The sequence below is a fragment of the Mobula birostris genome, chromosome 12, assembly GCF_030028105.1.
Source record: "Mobula birostris isolate sMobBir1 chromosome 12, sMobBir1.hap1, whole genome shotgun sequence".
NCBI classification, from domain to species: domain Eukaryota; kingdom Metazoa; phylum Chordata; class Chondrichthyes; order Myliobatiformes; family Myliobatidae; genus Mobula; species Mobula birostris.
Genome location: NC_092381.1, coordinates 15,344,296 through 15,360,715, shown reverse-complemented (window position 1 = coordinate 15,360,715; position 16,420 = coordinate 15,344,296). Strand labels below are relative to the sequence as shown.

The following is a 16,420-nucleotide window of genomic DNA, read 5'->3' as shown; positions in this document are numbered from 1 at the left end:
TTGATAGATTGGAATGGGATTTTTTTATTTAAAGTATCAGAAAAATATGGATTAGGAACATCTTTTATAAACTGGATTAAAACTTTAAATACTAACCCTAATGCTAAAGTAGTGACAAATACTCAAATTTCAACACCATTCCAGTTAAAAAGGTCAACTAGACAAGGTTGTCCATTATCACCTGCTTTATTTGCTTTATTTGTACTAGCGATATAGCCGTTAGCAGAACTAATTAGAATTGATTCAGATATTATGGGTTTTAGAGTTAATCAGGAGGAATATAAAATTACTCTTTCTGCTGATGATGTTTTGATTTACTTAACAAACCCACAGCATTCGTTACATAAATTATCTTCTAGATTGGATGAATATGGGAAAGTATCAGGGTATAAAATAAATTGGGATAAAAGTAAAATTTTACCTCTTACTAAAGGAGACTATAGCCAATGTCGATTAGCAACCCAATTTAGATGGCCGGTAAATGGCATAAAGTATTTAGGTGTAAGACTTGATAATGATGTAAAGAACTTATATAAATTTAATTATTTACCACTATTGAAAAAAATTCAAGAAGATCTTGACAAATGGATGATACTACCAATAACATCAGTGAGTAGAGTCAATGTTGTAAAAATGAATATATTTCCTAGTTTACAGTATTTGTTTCAAACATTACCAATACAATTGCCACAGAAATTTTTTCAAGAGTTAAATAAATGTGTGAGAAAATTTCTTTGGAAAGGTAAGATGTCAAGAATATCATTGGAAAAATTGACATGTAAATTTGAGTTAGGAGGGTTACAACTTCCAAACTTTAAGAATTATTATAAAGCAAATCAACTTAGATTTATTGCATCTTTCTTTGATGATCGAAAACCAGGATGGATTAGAATAGAATTAGATAAAATAGGAGAAAATATACCTGAAGATTTTATATATAAATGGGAATCTAAATGGATACGGGAAAAGAAAGAATCTCCTATATTAAAACATTTGATTGATCTATGGAAAAAGATAAATGTTGATAATGAAATACAGAAATCTTTATTAGCACGGAGACCTTTGTTCCAAAACAGACTTATTCCTTTTACAATGGATAATCAACTTCTATATAATTGGTACCAGAAAGGGATTAGATCTATAGGAGACTGTTATGAACGAGGTATATTGATGTCATTTGAACAATTAAAGAATAAATATAAAATATCTAATAACACTTTCTTTTGTTACCTTCAATTAAGGGCTTACTTAAAAGGCAAACTGGGTCAAACAATATTTTTGCCAAAACCTAATGAAATTGAAATTTTAATTCAAAAAGGAAAAATTAAAAAAATTATTTCTTGTATGTATAATTTGATTCAAAAACAGACAATTAAACAAGGAATCCACAAGTCAAAACAAAAATGGGAAACGGATCTGAATATTAATACTAATGAAACAAATTGGTCAAGACTGTTTCTTGACAGTATGACAAATACAATAAACATTTGACTTAGATTAGTACAATATAATTTTTACATCAATTATATATTACACCACAAAAAATAAATAGATTAAATTCAAACCTATCTGATCAATGCTTTCGGTGAAATCAAGAAATTGGTACGTTCTTACATTCTACTTGGTCTTGTTCTAAAATTCAACGTTTTTGGATAAATTTAAGAGTCTTATTGGAACAAATTACTAGAACTCAATTTCCACATAACCCTGTATTATTTTTATTAGGTGATATTGAAGGGATAAAACCAAAACTTAAATTGAATAAATATCAGAAAGAATTCGTAAAAATTGCACTGGCAGTAGCTAAGAAGGCTATAGCAGTTACTCGGAAATCTGACTCATATTTAAGTATGAACCGTTGGAACAATGAAATGGCTAGTTCTATTCCACTCGAAAAAATTACTTATAATTTAAGAGATAAATATGAAACATTTTTGAATATTTGGCGCCCTTATTTACAAAAGATAGGATGGCATATTTAGTTGCTCCGATGATAAAGATCTTGGTCCCTTGGGGAAAGTAATAAATAAATATACTAAATTTATTTTGAATCCCATGGAGCATGTGGAAACCTTCCAATATCCAGGAGGTTTTTCTCTTTTTTTTCTTCTTTCTTTCTTTCTTTCTTTCTTCTTTTTTTCTTTTTAGGTAGGAGTATATATCGGGGGGAAAGGGTTAAGGGGAGGGGGGTAGATATTATCTTTTCATGTATTCATTTTGAAAACTCAATAAAAATTATACTAAAAAAAAGAACAGAGAGGGAGGCAAAAGAGACGTGGGCGTAGCATTTCTAATTAGAGATAGTGGCACGGCTGCAGAAAAGGAGGAAGTCATGGAGGGATTGTCTGCTGAGTCAGTGTGGGTGGAAGTCAGAAACAGGAAAGAGGCAATAACTCTACTGGGTGTTTTTATAGACCCCCCTCCCAATAATAACAGGGATATTGAGGAGCAGATAGGGAGGCAGATTCTGGAGCAGTGTAATAATACTAGAGTTGTTATGACAGGAGATTTTAAAAGCAGATACAATGGGGTATTTTAAGATCCTCTTAGATAGGCACATGGAGCTTAGAAAAATAGAGGGTTATGCACTAGGGAAATTCTAGGCGGTTTCTATAGTGGGTTACATGGTCGGCACAGCATTGTGGGCCGCAGGGCCTGTAATGTGCTGAAGATTTCTATGTTCTATTTATGTTCTATGTGGTACTATGCAAAAACCTTGGACACCCTAACTATATACTATATACCATAAGACATAGGAGCAAAATTAGACCACTTGGCCCATCAAGTCTGCTCTGCTATTCAATCATGGCTGATCCTTTTTTCCTCCTCAGCCCCACTCCCTGGCCTTCTCCCCATAACCTTTAATGTTGTGGTTGTTCAAGAGCATATCGATGTCCACCTTAAGTACGCCCAATTATCTGGCCTCTACAGCTGCCTGTGGTAACAAATACCACAAATTCACCACCCTCTGGCCGAAGAAATTTCTCCACATCTCTGTTTTAAATGGACACCCTCTATCCTGAGGCCCCTCTGTCCTCTTGTCCTAGACCCCCCGCCCCTTGGGAAATATCCTTTCCACATCTTCTCTGTCTAGGGCTTTTAACATTCGAAAGGTTTCAATGAGATCCCCCGTCATCCTTCTAAATCCCAATAAGTACAGCCCCAGAGCCATCAGATGTTCCTCATATGATAACCCTTTCATTCCCGGAATCACCCTTGTGAACCTCCTCTGAAACCTCTCCAATGCCAGCACATCTCTTTTTGGATAAGGAGCCCAAAGGTGTTCACAATACTCAAGGTGAGGCTTCATCAGTGCTTTATAAAGCCTCAGCATCACATACCTGGTCTTGTATTCTAGACTTCTTGAAGTGAATGCTAACATTGCATTTGCCTTCTTCACCACTGACTCAACCTGCAAGTTAACCTTTAGGGTGTCCTACACAAGGACTCCCAAGTCCCTTTGCTTCTCAGTTTTTGTGGATTTTCTTCCCATTTAGAAAATAGTCCGCACATTTATTTCTACTACCAAAGTGCATGACCATGCATTTTCCAACATTGTAATTCACTTGTCACTTTCTTGCTCATTCTCTTAATCTAAGTACTTCTGCAGCCTACCTGTTTCCCCATTAATCTTTGTATCATCTGCAAACTTGGCAACAAAGTCATCTATTCCATCATCTAAGTCATTGATATACAGCATAAAAAGAAGTGATTCCAACACCAACCCCTGCAGAACACCAGTAGTCACTGGCAGCCACCAGAAAAGGATCCTTTTATTCCCAGTTGCTACCTCCTACCAATCAGCCAATGGTCTAACCATGTTTGTAACTTTCCTGTAATACCAGGGGCTCATAACTTGGTAAGCAGCCTCATGTGTGGCACCTTGTCAAAGACCTTCTGAAAATCCAAATATGTAATATCCACTGCATCCCCTTTATCTATCCTACATGTAATCTCATCAAAGAATTCCAACAAGTTTGTCACACAAGATTTTCTCTTGAAAATCCAAGCCGAGTTTGTCCTATCTTGTCCTGTGTCACCAAGAACTCCATCACCTCATCTTTGACAATTGACTCCAACATCTTCCCAACCACTGAGGTCAGGCTATCTGGTTTATAATTTCCTTTCTGCTGCCTTCCTCCTTTCTTAAAGAGTAGAGTAACTTTTGAATGATATACTGTATGTGCCTATCACTTTTGAACAGTGATAGACCTTGATTAGTTCTTTCTCAGGGCTATCTAGCCAATGCCACTTTTCTGTTCTTTCCCCGACATAGCACATATTTCTTCTTTCTCTCTTGACATTTGCTGTTGAATATGTCTCCACCTCCTTTTTAAGTTGACATTCTATATGATAACAATCTCCTCCTTAAAGTTGTTTCTACATTGCTAATTATCTGTATGATTTGATTTGTAAACAATTTCCTCTCTCCATTAAAAACTTGCCTTGCTTTACTTCTTAGCCTAGTTTGTCACCTTTTAAACAAGCTAAGAAGTCCCCAAGAACTTTTCATGCCTTTGGATCAGAACTAGTTATCCATATGTGAAAAGCATTCCTGATTTAGGGATTGACATAGGGCACACCTAGTCTCAGTTTACTATAGTGGAGACATCCGATGTCAAGTGTTGTATTTCTTTTTCTATCTGAACCTCACAAGGAGACGAATGTATTTAACTCCTTAGGTGGATTGTAGATTTATACATCACAGAAATAGGCCATTCTGCTGAATTTGTCCATGCTGACCATGATTCACATTTAAGCTACTCCCATTTGCCTGCATTTGACTCATATCCCTCTAGAGCAGGGGATCTCAAACTTTTTTATACCATGGACCAATACCAATAAGCAAGAGATCTGTGGACCCCAGATTGGGAACCTCTGCTCTAAACTTTTCCTATCCATGTACGTACACCAAATTTATTTTAAATATTGTTATAATGCCTGTATTGATCACTAACTCTGACAGTTTGTTCTATACATGTCCTATGCATTTTTAAAAAAAGTTGCTCCTTAAGTGCCTTTTAACTCTTTCCTCTCTCATCTTGTACCTACTCCTTCTAGACTTTGATTCCCTTTCCCTGGGAACATTTGGTATGGCATAGTTGACTCTGCTATTTTAACCTGATAGAACAAAAACTAGACAAAGAATCGATGTCAATAGTTCTAAATATGTCCTGCATTAACATTGCCAGTGTGGTTAGCAAGCTGCTGAGTTTATGGACTGTACTCTCCTTAATATTAAAACCAGAGTGGAAACATAACATTTCTAGAGTAATATAAATGAATACTATTTGTACATCTTGTGTGTATTTGGAAGGATTGTGCTCTTTTTGTGTTTAAATGGGTGTGTTTACTGAAAATGTTGGTTTGTGATAATTCTGGTATTGCACTTTCTATTTCAAACAGGAAAGCAGATGCTCTAAAGGAGCAGCTTAAGAAAACTACAGAAAGGGCCACATGTGCAAGCCGTGAACTTCTGGACAAGCTGCACACTACCAGTTCAGAAAATGCTTGTCTCTGCAAGGAGAACGCACAATTAAGGGTTCAGTAGAACATTTAAACATTAATTTGGAATTGATACACGATTGATATGGTAACAGCAGAAAAAGTGCAGAAGGATTTCCTAGGGTGTTGCTTTGAGTGGAATTTCAAGGAATGACTGGATAAGCTGTGTTTATTCTCACTGAAATGTAGGCAACTGAGGGGTGACATTACAGGAGCTTGCCATTCAGGTACTCCTCCAAACTGCTCTTAAATGTTGCAGTCAAACCTTCATCCATCACTTACACTGGCAGTTTGTTGCACAGATTATGTCATGTTTAATAAACTCCTTTCATTTTCTTTCTCTGCCCAGTTGAGAATACTATCATTTTAAAATAAAGTAGCCAATCTCCCTTGGCATTTCATGTCAAATTGTATGGATTGGCTTCTTGTTTCTTGGCAGTCCTGCTATTTCTCAGAAAGTCAAGGTCAAGATATTTCTCAATGCCTGCATTTGTTCCTTGTATTATTTAAAATTCTATTTACTGTGCTTTTGAACACATACTTGTATGTGTTTTCGCAAATTAATGATCTTTAACATAAAGTCAGGAATTCAAATGGAGGTTTCCATTTAAATAGATTTTCTCACTGGAGCGAAGGAGGATGAGAGACAACTTGATAGAGGTGTACAAGATGATAAGAGGCATAGATCAAGTGGGTGGCCTTTTTCCCAGAGTTAAAATGGCTAATACCAGAGGACATAATTTTAAGGTGATTGGAGGAAGGCACAGGGGATGTCAGAGATAAGTTCCTTTTACACAGAGCTGTGACTGTGTACATTAGGGGCATTTAAGAAACTCTTAGATAGGCATAAGGACAATATAATAATGGAGGGCTCTGCAGGAGGAAAGTGTTAAATTTCTTTTGGAGTGGGTTAATAGGTTAGCACAGCATTGTGGACTGAAGGGCCTGTACTGTGCAGTAGTGTTTGGTGTTCATCAGCCAGTAACTTGGAAGACCACAGCCTATGAGGATTGAAAATAACTACTCCACCTCGGTACAGTCAACACTGGTGCAACTCAGGGATGTGCTTAGCCCACTTTTCTGCTCTCTCTACACCCATGTTTGTGTGGCTAGGCACAGCTCAAAAGCTGTCTATAAACTTGCTGATGATACAACCATTGTTGACAGAATCTCAGATAGTGACGAAAGGGCGTGCAGGAGTACGATATACCAATTAGTTGAGTGGTGTCACAGCAACAACCTTGTATCCAATGTCAGTAAGACTAAAGAACTGATTGTGGACTATAGAAAGGGTAAGACGAATGAACACACACCAGTCCTCAGAGAGAGATCAGAAGTGGAAAGAGTCAACAATATAAAGTTCCTGGGTGTCAATATCTCTGAGGATCTAACCTGAACCCAACGTATTGGTGCATGATGCAGCTACAAAGAAGGTACGACAGTGGCATTAGGATTTTGAGGAGATCTGGTATGTCGCCAAAGACACTCGCAAAGTTCTGTCTGGTATGAGGGTCTACTGCACAGGATCAAAGTAAACTGCAGGGAATTGTAAACTTAGTCATCTCCATCAAGGGTACTAACATCTGTAGTACCCATGACATCTACAAGGAACGATGCCTCAAAAAGACGGCATCCATCATTAAGGACCCCAACACCCAGGACATGCCCTCTTCTGATCAGGAAGGAAGTACAGACGAGAGCAAATTTCACGACATATGCTGGTGACATTAAACCTGATTCTGATTCTGACAGTAATGTAAACGTTGATTATTAGGAAGGAGGGAGGAACTGTTATAATTGCTGTGTGCTACTGAAAGACCTAATGATGCTATGACATCGTTATTCACAGGTTTCATTAGCAGCTTTAGAAGAAAGGACAACAGTAACGGCAACAGAACTGCAGCAGCTCAAAACCAAAGCCAAACAACAAGGGGAAATTGCTGTGCAATACGAAATTCAGGTAATAAAAGATACAACCAAAGCCAACTACTTAAAAAGGCATTGAAAAGCCTTTTTAAGCCATTGTGAGGTTGTCATAGATCCAATTGAACATTACGTGGCTGTACCAGCAAAATGGTGGGAAACGTTTTGTGCACAATGAAAGACTTAAATTTTGGTAATCAGTCCAATATCTTAAAACTATAAAATTATATTGTATCTCATTAAATGTGCTGTAAGTGGTTTGGTTGGATTGGCTAATAGAACTTTGATGAGGAAGATGGTTATCATCAAAAATGAAGTTCCCTTTCTTCTATAAAAAGGGGTTTATTCTGAAGCATTTTGTTAGACTACATGAAGACTGCAGTGGATGACTGATGTGCCTAATAAATGGATGTGTCGTGATGTATATTCCAACAGCATGTAGACAGCAAGATAAATGTAAAAAGTGAATCAGAACTGTAGAATACTGTACCTTTTGGTCAAAACAGTATCATTTTTCCAGGAGCACTTTTTTTCCCAGTGTGGAAATATCAAACACCAAAAAGCATGGCATGCATATAAGGTGAGAGGGGATAAGTTCAAAAGAGACATACAGAGCAAGGATTTGTTTTCAGGAGTGTGCTGTCAGGAGTGCTGGTGGAGGCAGATAGGTGGAGGGGCCGGTAGTGCTGAGGAAACAGAGAGCCTGCAGAGAGACTTAGATAGTTCAGAAGAATGGGCAAAGAAGTGGCAAATGAAATACAACGTTGGAAAGTCTAAGGTCATGCACTTTGGTGGAAGCAATAAACGGGCAGACTATTATTTAGATTGGGAGAGAATTCAAAATGCAGAGATGCAAAGAGACTTGGGAGTCCTTGTGCAAGATACCCTAAAGGTTAACCTCCAGGTTGAGTTGGTCATGAAGAAGGCAAATGCAATGTTGACATTCATTTCTAGAGGTATAAAATATAAAAGCAGGGATGTGATGTTGAGGCAACACTCAGAACACACTGGAGGAATGCAGCAGGTCGTGCAGCATCCGTGGAAAAGATCGGTCGATGTTTCGAGCCAGAACCCTTCATCAGGACTGAAGAGGGAAGGGGCAGAGGCCCTATAAAGAAGGTGGGGGGAGGGTAGGAAGGAGAAAGCTGGTAGGTTCCAGGTGAAAAACCAGTGAGGGGAAAGATAAAGGGGTGGGGGAGGGGAAGCAGGGAGGTGATAGGCAGGAAAGGTGAAGAAGGAATAGGGGAAAACACAATGGGTAGTAGAAGGAGGCGGAACCATGAGGGAGGTAGTAGGCAGCTGGGGGAGGGGGCAGAGTGACATAGGGATAGGGGAAGGGACGGGGAGGGAATTACCAGAAGTTGGAGAATTCTGTGTTCATACCAAGGGGCTGGAGACTACCTAGACAGTATATGAGGTGTTGTTCTTCCAACCTGAGTTTAGCCTCATCATGGCAGTAGAGGAGGCCATGTATGGACATATCTGAATGGAACTGGGAAGCAGAGTTGAAGTGGGTGGCTACTGGAAGATCCTGTCTGTTGTGGCGGACGGAGCGGAGCTGCTCAACGAAGCGGTTCCCCAGTCTGCGTCGGGTTTCACTGATGTAGAGAAGGCCACGCCGGGAGCATTGTGTAAATGACCCCAACAGACTCACAAGTGAAGTGTTGCCTCACTTGGAAGGACTGTTTGGGCCCCTGAATGGTGGCAAGAGAGGAGGTGTAGGGACAGATGTAGCACTTGCACTTACAGGGATAAGTGCCAGATGGGAGATCCATGAGGAGGGACGTGTGGACCAGGGAGTTGAGGAGGGACCGATCCCTGCGGAAAGCGAAGAGAGGTGGAGAGGGAAAGAAGTGCTTAGTGATGGGGTCCTGTTGAAGGTGGCGGAAGTTGCGGATGTTATGTTGAGGCTCTATAAGGCACTCGTGAGACCACACTTGGAGTATTGTGTGCAGTTTTGGGCTCCTTATTTTAGTAATGATATATTGACATTAGGGAGGCTTCAGAGAAGATTCAGGAGAATGATTCCAGGAATGAAAGGGTTAGCATATGAAGAATATCTGGCAGCTCTTGGACTGTATTCCCTGGAGTTCAGGAGAATGAGGGGGGATCTCATAGAAGCATTCTGACTGTTAAAAGGCCTTAATAGATTAGATATGGCAAAGTTATTTCTCATGGTAGGGGATTCTGGGACAAGACAGCATGATCTCAGGATTGAAGGATGTCCTTTTAGAACTGAGATGTGGAGATCATTTAATCGTATGTAGCCCCCGGTAAGCCTCAGGCTCGCTCAGCTCGTGTCCGTCTAGGGGGAGCAGCCTTCAGCCCCGCCAAACTGGGTAATCAAGTTTGTATGGATGCTGTGTGATGTACCGCACCCCACTCCTCTCCTCGCCGAAGACCCTGGGCCTCGGACTCCCGCTCGGGGTCCGTTCTGCCGCCCAGCGCACAGCATCGCATCTCCTCTCTCTGTCCCCATCATGCCTTCTGCTCCAAAGCCCGCGAACTATCGCTTACAGACACACAAGAAAGAATAACATCTATCCCAATTGGTTCGTTCTCTCTCTTATCAATAATATAACCTAAACAGGCAGAGAGAGAGAGAGAGAGAGAGAACTCCTTACATCACAGTTATTATTACAGAAAAGCCATTTTAATTGTAACATAACAAAGAAGCCATTTTGTTAGCCTTTGCAGTAACATAAAAGAAGAAGCCCCTTACATCCTCATCTTATACATCTTATGATTTGAAAGTTGTATTTCTCATTTCAAGGTGTTGAAGAGACTGTTACTCACTCCTAACAATAGATCCAGTTTTTACGGATATCAGCTGATGAACTGAAGGGAGGTCTTGAAAAAGCTGCAGTGGAAAAGAGACAGATGAGAAAAAAGGGAGATACAGAAAAATGGAAGGCAAGTCCTCAAGTGCATTTTGCATATAATGTTGTCATTTTCCTTAATATCAAATCAAAGCAGATTGGCAGGTCTTCCTTTTTAATCTGATAGACCCGAAGAGACAAGAAATTTCTTTGGTTTTATGAGTGACTTCAATCCTGGGCATTGTGTAAATTTTTGCAGTAATTTTACTTTAATTTTTCTTCATTTAAAAAAATGTAGTAACTTCCAGAATATACTGTCTGATTTAACAGCAAGTGCTCTCAACAGAGAGCGAGTGAATCTCCATGAAAAGGGCTGAGGAAACCAAGCAGTAGGTGTGACTCATGTGGATCAAAGATAAAACATCAGCTTTAAAGATTAGCTGTCTTTGCTACATGTATATTGAAACATAGTGAAATGTGTTGTTTGGCATTGACAACCAAAGCAGTCTGAGGATTGTGTTAGACTCAGCTTCTGGCTCCAACTTAGCACACCCACAACTCACTAATTGTAACCGTATATCTTTTAGAATATGGAAGGAAACTGGAACACCCACAGGAAACTCACGTGATCAAGGGTACAAATGCCAATGATCAATGAAGTGTAAGGCCATTATGATAACTATTACATTTTAAAAAGCTGGCAGAGGTGTGATGATAGAAGGAATATCTCCATAAATATCAACAAACAATAGCCTGGATTGGAGGCAAAAATGTAAGTCAGTGTTTTAAGATGAGACCTTTGCATTGGGGCAGAGAGGAAACATAAAAACATAGAAAATAGGTGCAGGATAGGCCATTCAGCCCTTCGAGCCTGCACCACCATTCAGTACGATCATGGCTGATCATCCAACCCAGAACCCTGTACCAGCCTTCCCTCCATACCTCCGATCCCTTTAGCCACAAGGGTCATATCTGACTCTCTCTTAAATATAGCCAATGAACAGGCCTCAACTGTTTCCTGTGGCAGAGAATTCCACAGATTCACCACTCTTTGTGTGAAGAAGGTTTTCCTCATCTCGGTCCCAAAAGGCTTCCCCTTTATCCTTAAACCGTGACCCCTCGTTCTGGACTTCCCCAACATCGGGAACAATCTTTCTGCATCTAGCCTGTCTAATCCCTTTAGAATTTTATACGTTTCAATAAGATCCCCCCTCAATCTTCTAAATTCCAGCGAGAAACTGGAAGATTACCAGTATATAGCAGTATGAAAGAGGCTGTTTAAATAACAAAGCAGGATTTCAACAGGATAGGAAATAAAATGGCACACAGCTCCCATGAGAAATTTCTCTTTGGTAGTCGATATGTGCTGAAAGAAGTGTTTGTTTTCCTTATTATGAAACCATAAAGTGTAGCAAAGTCAGTAAATTAATTAAAGTTTGCTGTTTATAAAAACAAATTCTCTGAAAACTGCCAGTTATTCTTTTGTAATTTTGAAAAAGATTGATTTCTAATGCAATGTATGTTTTCTTAGGGCAATGAAAGGGATCACTATAATTACAGAGGTGATACAGCACAGTGCAGAGTGAATTGAAAAAGGAAGGGGTTCTTCATTTCGTGTTTATCTTTTCCTACCAACAGGAAAGCTGAGTAAATTCTGTTTAGGCCAACATCTATTTAGATTATAAATTCTGAGAACTATTTATGACTGCACTTATATCTGATAAATCCTGATATTACTTATGTCAATTGACTATGTTGGAAATTAACTTTGTCTAAAGGTGACGGTTAATTGGCAGTGATGCAACTTTACTGTCGTGGCAGCGCACATCAGTGATTCACTGTATTCCTAATGCATGTGGCTTGATAGCTCTTCATGAACCCTGGCCACCTCTCTCTCAAGCCACATAGACAAGGTCAGCAGGAAAGAGTTTTTAACATTGGCCAACAGGAAATGGCTGGAAGTTCTTAGTGTCTCTGAAGAGTACATTTTCAATCAGTTGTCTGTCCAGCTGCTTCCATCAGAGATTTGCAGATGCATTCAAGATATTTAAATGAATTCAGCTGGATAATTGATAATTATTTTATTACCACATATAGCGAATGCAGTGAAAAGTTTTTTTTGTTTCCAAACCTACCAGATAGATCATTTCATACATTAGTATTTATATTGAGGTAGTACCAAAGAAAAATTATGTAGAATATCGATTTCTTCAACTGCCAGTAGCTTCTCCCCCTATTCCTTCTGTCTTTTTCCATTCCCTATTCTGGTTCTGCTCTCATCCCTTCTCTTCACCTGCCTATCACCTCCCTCTGATGCCCCTCCTCCTTCCCTTTCTTCCATTGTCCACTATTCTCTCCAATCAGATTCCTTCTCCGTCACCCCTGTACCTCTTCAATCTATCCCCTCCCAACTTCTTACTCTGTCCTCCTCCCCCAGCACCTTATTCTGGCTTCTTCCTTCCCTTCCAATGCAGGTGAATGGTCTCTGCCCAAAACACCCACTGTTTATTCCCTGCCATAGATGTTGTCTGACTTGCTGAGTTCTGCCATTTTGTGTGTTTTGCTGTAGAATGTAATGTTGTAGTTACAGACCAAGTGCAGTGCAGATAGGCAAATAACATACAAGAATCCATATTTATTGTATAAGAGATCCATTTAAGAGTTTGATAACAGCAGGGAAGAAGCTGTCCTTGAGCCTGGTGGTACATATTTTCAAGCCTTTATATCTCCTGCCTGATGGCAGCTTTATATTGGCTGCTTTTCTGAGACAGCAAAAAGAGTAAGTAGAGTCAATGAGGGGGAAGTTGGTTTTCCTTAATGTCTGGGCTGTATTCACAACTCTATAGTCCATGTTTTTTTATTGGTGGTGGTCATTGATGACATACCAAATTTCCTTGGCCTTCTGAGGAAGCAGAGGTGCTAAGTGAGCTTTCTTGGCTGTGGTGTCAGCATGATTGGAACGGGACAAATTTACGCCTGGAAGCTTGACACACTCAACCTTCTCCACCTTCAGCATTGATACAGACGGGGTGCTTCCTAAATTCACTGACCAGCCCTTTTACTGACATTGGGGTTCTATTTAATATCTGAGCATGTGTATAGTATCAAACCTGAAATTCTTACTCTCCACAGACACCCACAAAACAGAGGAAATACACTAGAATGAATGACAGGAAAACTTTAGAACCCCAAAGCCCCTCCTCTTCCCTGCCTTAGCAAAAACATAAGCCCACCATCCTCCATACATGCAATAGCAAAGTGTCCAAAGAGACCATGATCCAGAGTTCATCAAAAACTACTGTTCAACCCAATAGTTCAACATCCAACAGGCTCTCTCTCTCACTAACAAGGGAGAGAGAGGGGTGTCACTCATGCCACAGCAAGAGGGGAGACCAAAGGCTCACTGTTTCAATGTTACAGTCTGCAGCACAGCTTTATTTTGAGTTTCTCTGTCTCAAGAGTTGGCAGCAGATTCTCTCTCTCTGCCTCAAGGGAGAGGGACATATTCCTCAAGTGCAGAGGCCTCTGATGGCCACACCCACTGCCTCGATGTTCAGATCTCCTTCAGTGCTGCACAAGGCTGCACCCTGAAGGCGTACGTCTTCCAGGCCACTCCTGGAGATGCTAGGCTGTTCAGCAAGCTCTGAGAGTGGGAACCCACCGCCAGATAGAACCGCAGTTCGAGTGCAGCTGTAGATCATGGACTCCGATAGACCCCAGCTACCTTGAAGAGGAAAGAAGAGGCATTAGAGAGCAGAAGGATTTAAACCATTTTGCAGATGAAGTGGTAGACATCTTCTGGCACAATCTTTAGCTCCTCTGGAACACAATAAGCAGCAAAACTACAACTTAGGAGCTTAGGAGACAATGGCGCCTAATGGCGACTCCTTTGCTTGCGTCTTCGGAAACAGCTCTATTTCCATCTTTAATATCTCTATTTTTCCCTTTCAGGGTTCTTTTGAAGACCCTGACCTGGAGTTACATGCTGACTTCGGTTCTTTGCAGGAATGACCGCTATTCAATATACCAAGGACGCGGCCTAGAAGATTAGTGCACCTTCACAGTTTCAGGATTTTGTGGCTCTGCAGGTGGGCAGACTCGGTCGGTGCCTCTACAGGAAATCGATGTGTTGTGGGAGATGGATGATTGAAAGCAGCAAGCTGGCTGCTGGCTGTGTGCCAAGAGACCCGAGTTCTTTGGGCACAGAGCTTGGAAAAAGCAAAGCAAAGGACTTTTAACATCATAAACCAGCAAGTTGTTATGTCTCCCCTCTCACTGTGAGACGGAGACACCTCTTTTTCCCTTATTAGCGAGAGAGAGAGAGCCTGTGGTAGGTCGAATCACCAGGTGACCGAGTAGTCTTTGGGGTACTGCAAGTCTGTGTCTTTGCTGATGCTTTGCTGCACGTTTGAGTGCTCAGTGGGGGGGGCGCCGATGCTTTTTTTTTGCTGGTGAGGGAGGAGGGATTGTTGCTTTGCTGCTGCTTGCACATGGGAAGGGGGAGCTGGGGAGGCTTTGGAGTTCTAACATTTAACTGTCATTCATTCTTTGGGGCACTCCTCTGTTTTCATTGATGGTTGCGAAGAAAAAGAACTTCAGGATGAATATTGTATACATTTCTCTGACATTAAATATACCTTTGAAAAAAAGAGACTGTGGTCTTGGCACCATGCCACAAAGCTGTCTACCTCCTTCCTGTAGTTCATCTCACTGTTGTTTGAGGTCTAGTCCATTACAGTGGTGCCATCTCACTGTTGTTTGAGATCTAGTCCATTACAGTGGTGCCATCTCACTGTTGTTTGAGGTCTAGTCCATTACAGTGGTGCCATCTCACTGTTGTTTGAGGTCTAGTCCATTACAGTGGTGCCATCTCACTGTTGTTTGAGGTCTAGTCCATTACAGTGGTGCCATCTCACTGTTGTTTGAGATCTAGTCCATTACAGTGGTGCCATCTCACTGTTGTTTGAGGTCTAGTCCATTACAGTGGTGCCATCTGCAAACCAGAAAACAGAGATAGTGCAGAATCTGACCACACAGTTGTGAGTGTAGAGTGAGTTGATTAGGGGGCTGAGGACACAGCGTTGCGGGGCAACAGTGTTGAGTATAATCATGTCAGTGATGTTGCTGCCTGTCATTATTTATTATGGTCTTTTTCATCAGGAAGATTCAGATTTATTTATTACATGTACATCAAAACATTCAATGAAATGCGTCATGTATATTAACAACCAACACACCTTAGGATGTGCAAAGGCAACCTGCAAGTGTGCCACACATTCTGGCACCAACATTCTGTGACCACAAAGCACAGCAGAACAATACAGAGCACAACAAGCATATTTCCTCACTGTTACGTACCCCGTAACTGGGTTGCCAAACCAGCAGAAATGGATCACTCAGTTGGAGTCTGGATTACTAGAACTAAGAAAGTTTTATTAAAGAAACAAGCAACACAGTAATCGAAAGGATAATAGATGCAACAGTTCAGCAATGATAAACACACATGTGCACTGAATTAAGATAACAGCAAAAATCAAGCTCTATCGTTGTCTAAGGGTAAATGACCAATTTCAAAGTGACACAAAGTTCAGTCCAATTTAGTTCAGTTCGCAGTAATCGTTGCCATGGCGATGGACAATGTGGGGGGAGGGAGAGAGAGAACGAGAACGACTGATCATTCAGAATGGCTTCCACTCACAGACCGGCGATATTGCTCACAAGCAGCTTTCGGGCGGGTCCTTTGTGATGTCACCTGAGGTCACCGACTGTGACCCCTCCTCCAGATGCGGTCGATCCTCTGCAGTGAACCCGGCACCCAAGCAAGGGTGGACACACACCGGGTTCCTGCTGATCGTACCTTTCCACCCTGTGCGTCTAAGGCTGATACCGCGATCAGCCGTCCAAGAGCTTCCCACCGACTTGGGAGAGGCGCACCGCTTCCAGGGTCTCGTTACCTCTGAGTGTCGTGTGTGTGTGTCCTGCCTTAGCGAACCTGTCCCTTTTTATCCCCCTGCTGGGGTATCGCCTGTCCATCACTTCAAACAGTTCAGGGTTCAAAGGGGGAGCCGCTCTAGATCATACCCAGACTGATGGCTCCTTCATTAACATGTCCAAATGCTGCTTCATTGTTCCTTATCTCTCCCTCCCCTGAGGACAGGTGGCAGACCAACTGC

General features: G+C 41.0%; 1 protein-coding gene across 1 annotated transcript in view; it reads left to right on the top strand.

The window, feature by feature from the left end:
- The window catches only part of LOC140206259 (protein BCAP-like), a 79,442-nt gene that overhangs the window by 46,812 nt on the left and 16,210 nt on the right, over nucleotides 1–16,420 (top strand). The window contains exons 11-13 of the mRNA XM_072274586.1: nucleotides 5,407–5,542; nucleotides 7,355–7,465; nucleotides 10,237–10,341. Of these exons, the coding sequence (XP_072130687.1) occupies nucleotides 5,407–5,542; nucleotides 7,355–7,465; nucleotides 10,237–10,341 (352 nt within the window). The remainder of the gene's footprint in view (nucleotides 1–5,406; nucleotides 5,543–7,354; nucleotides 7,466–10,236; nucleotides 10,342–16,420) is intronic.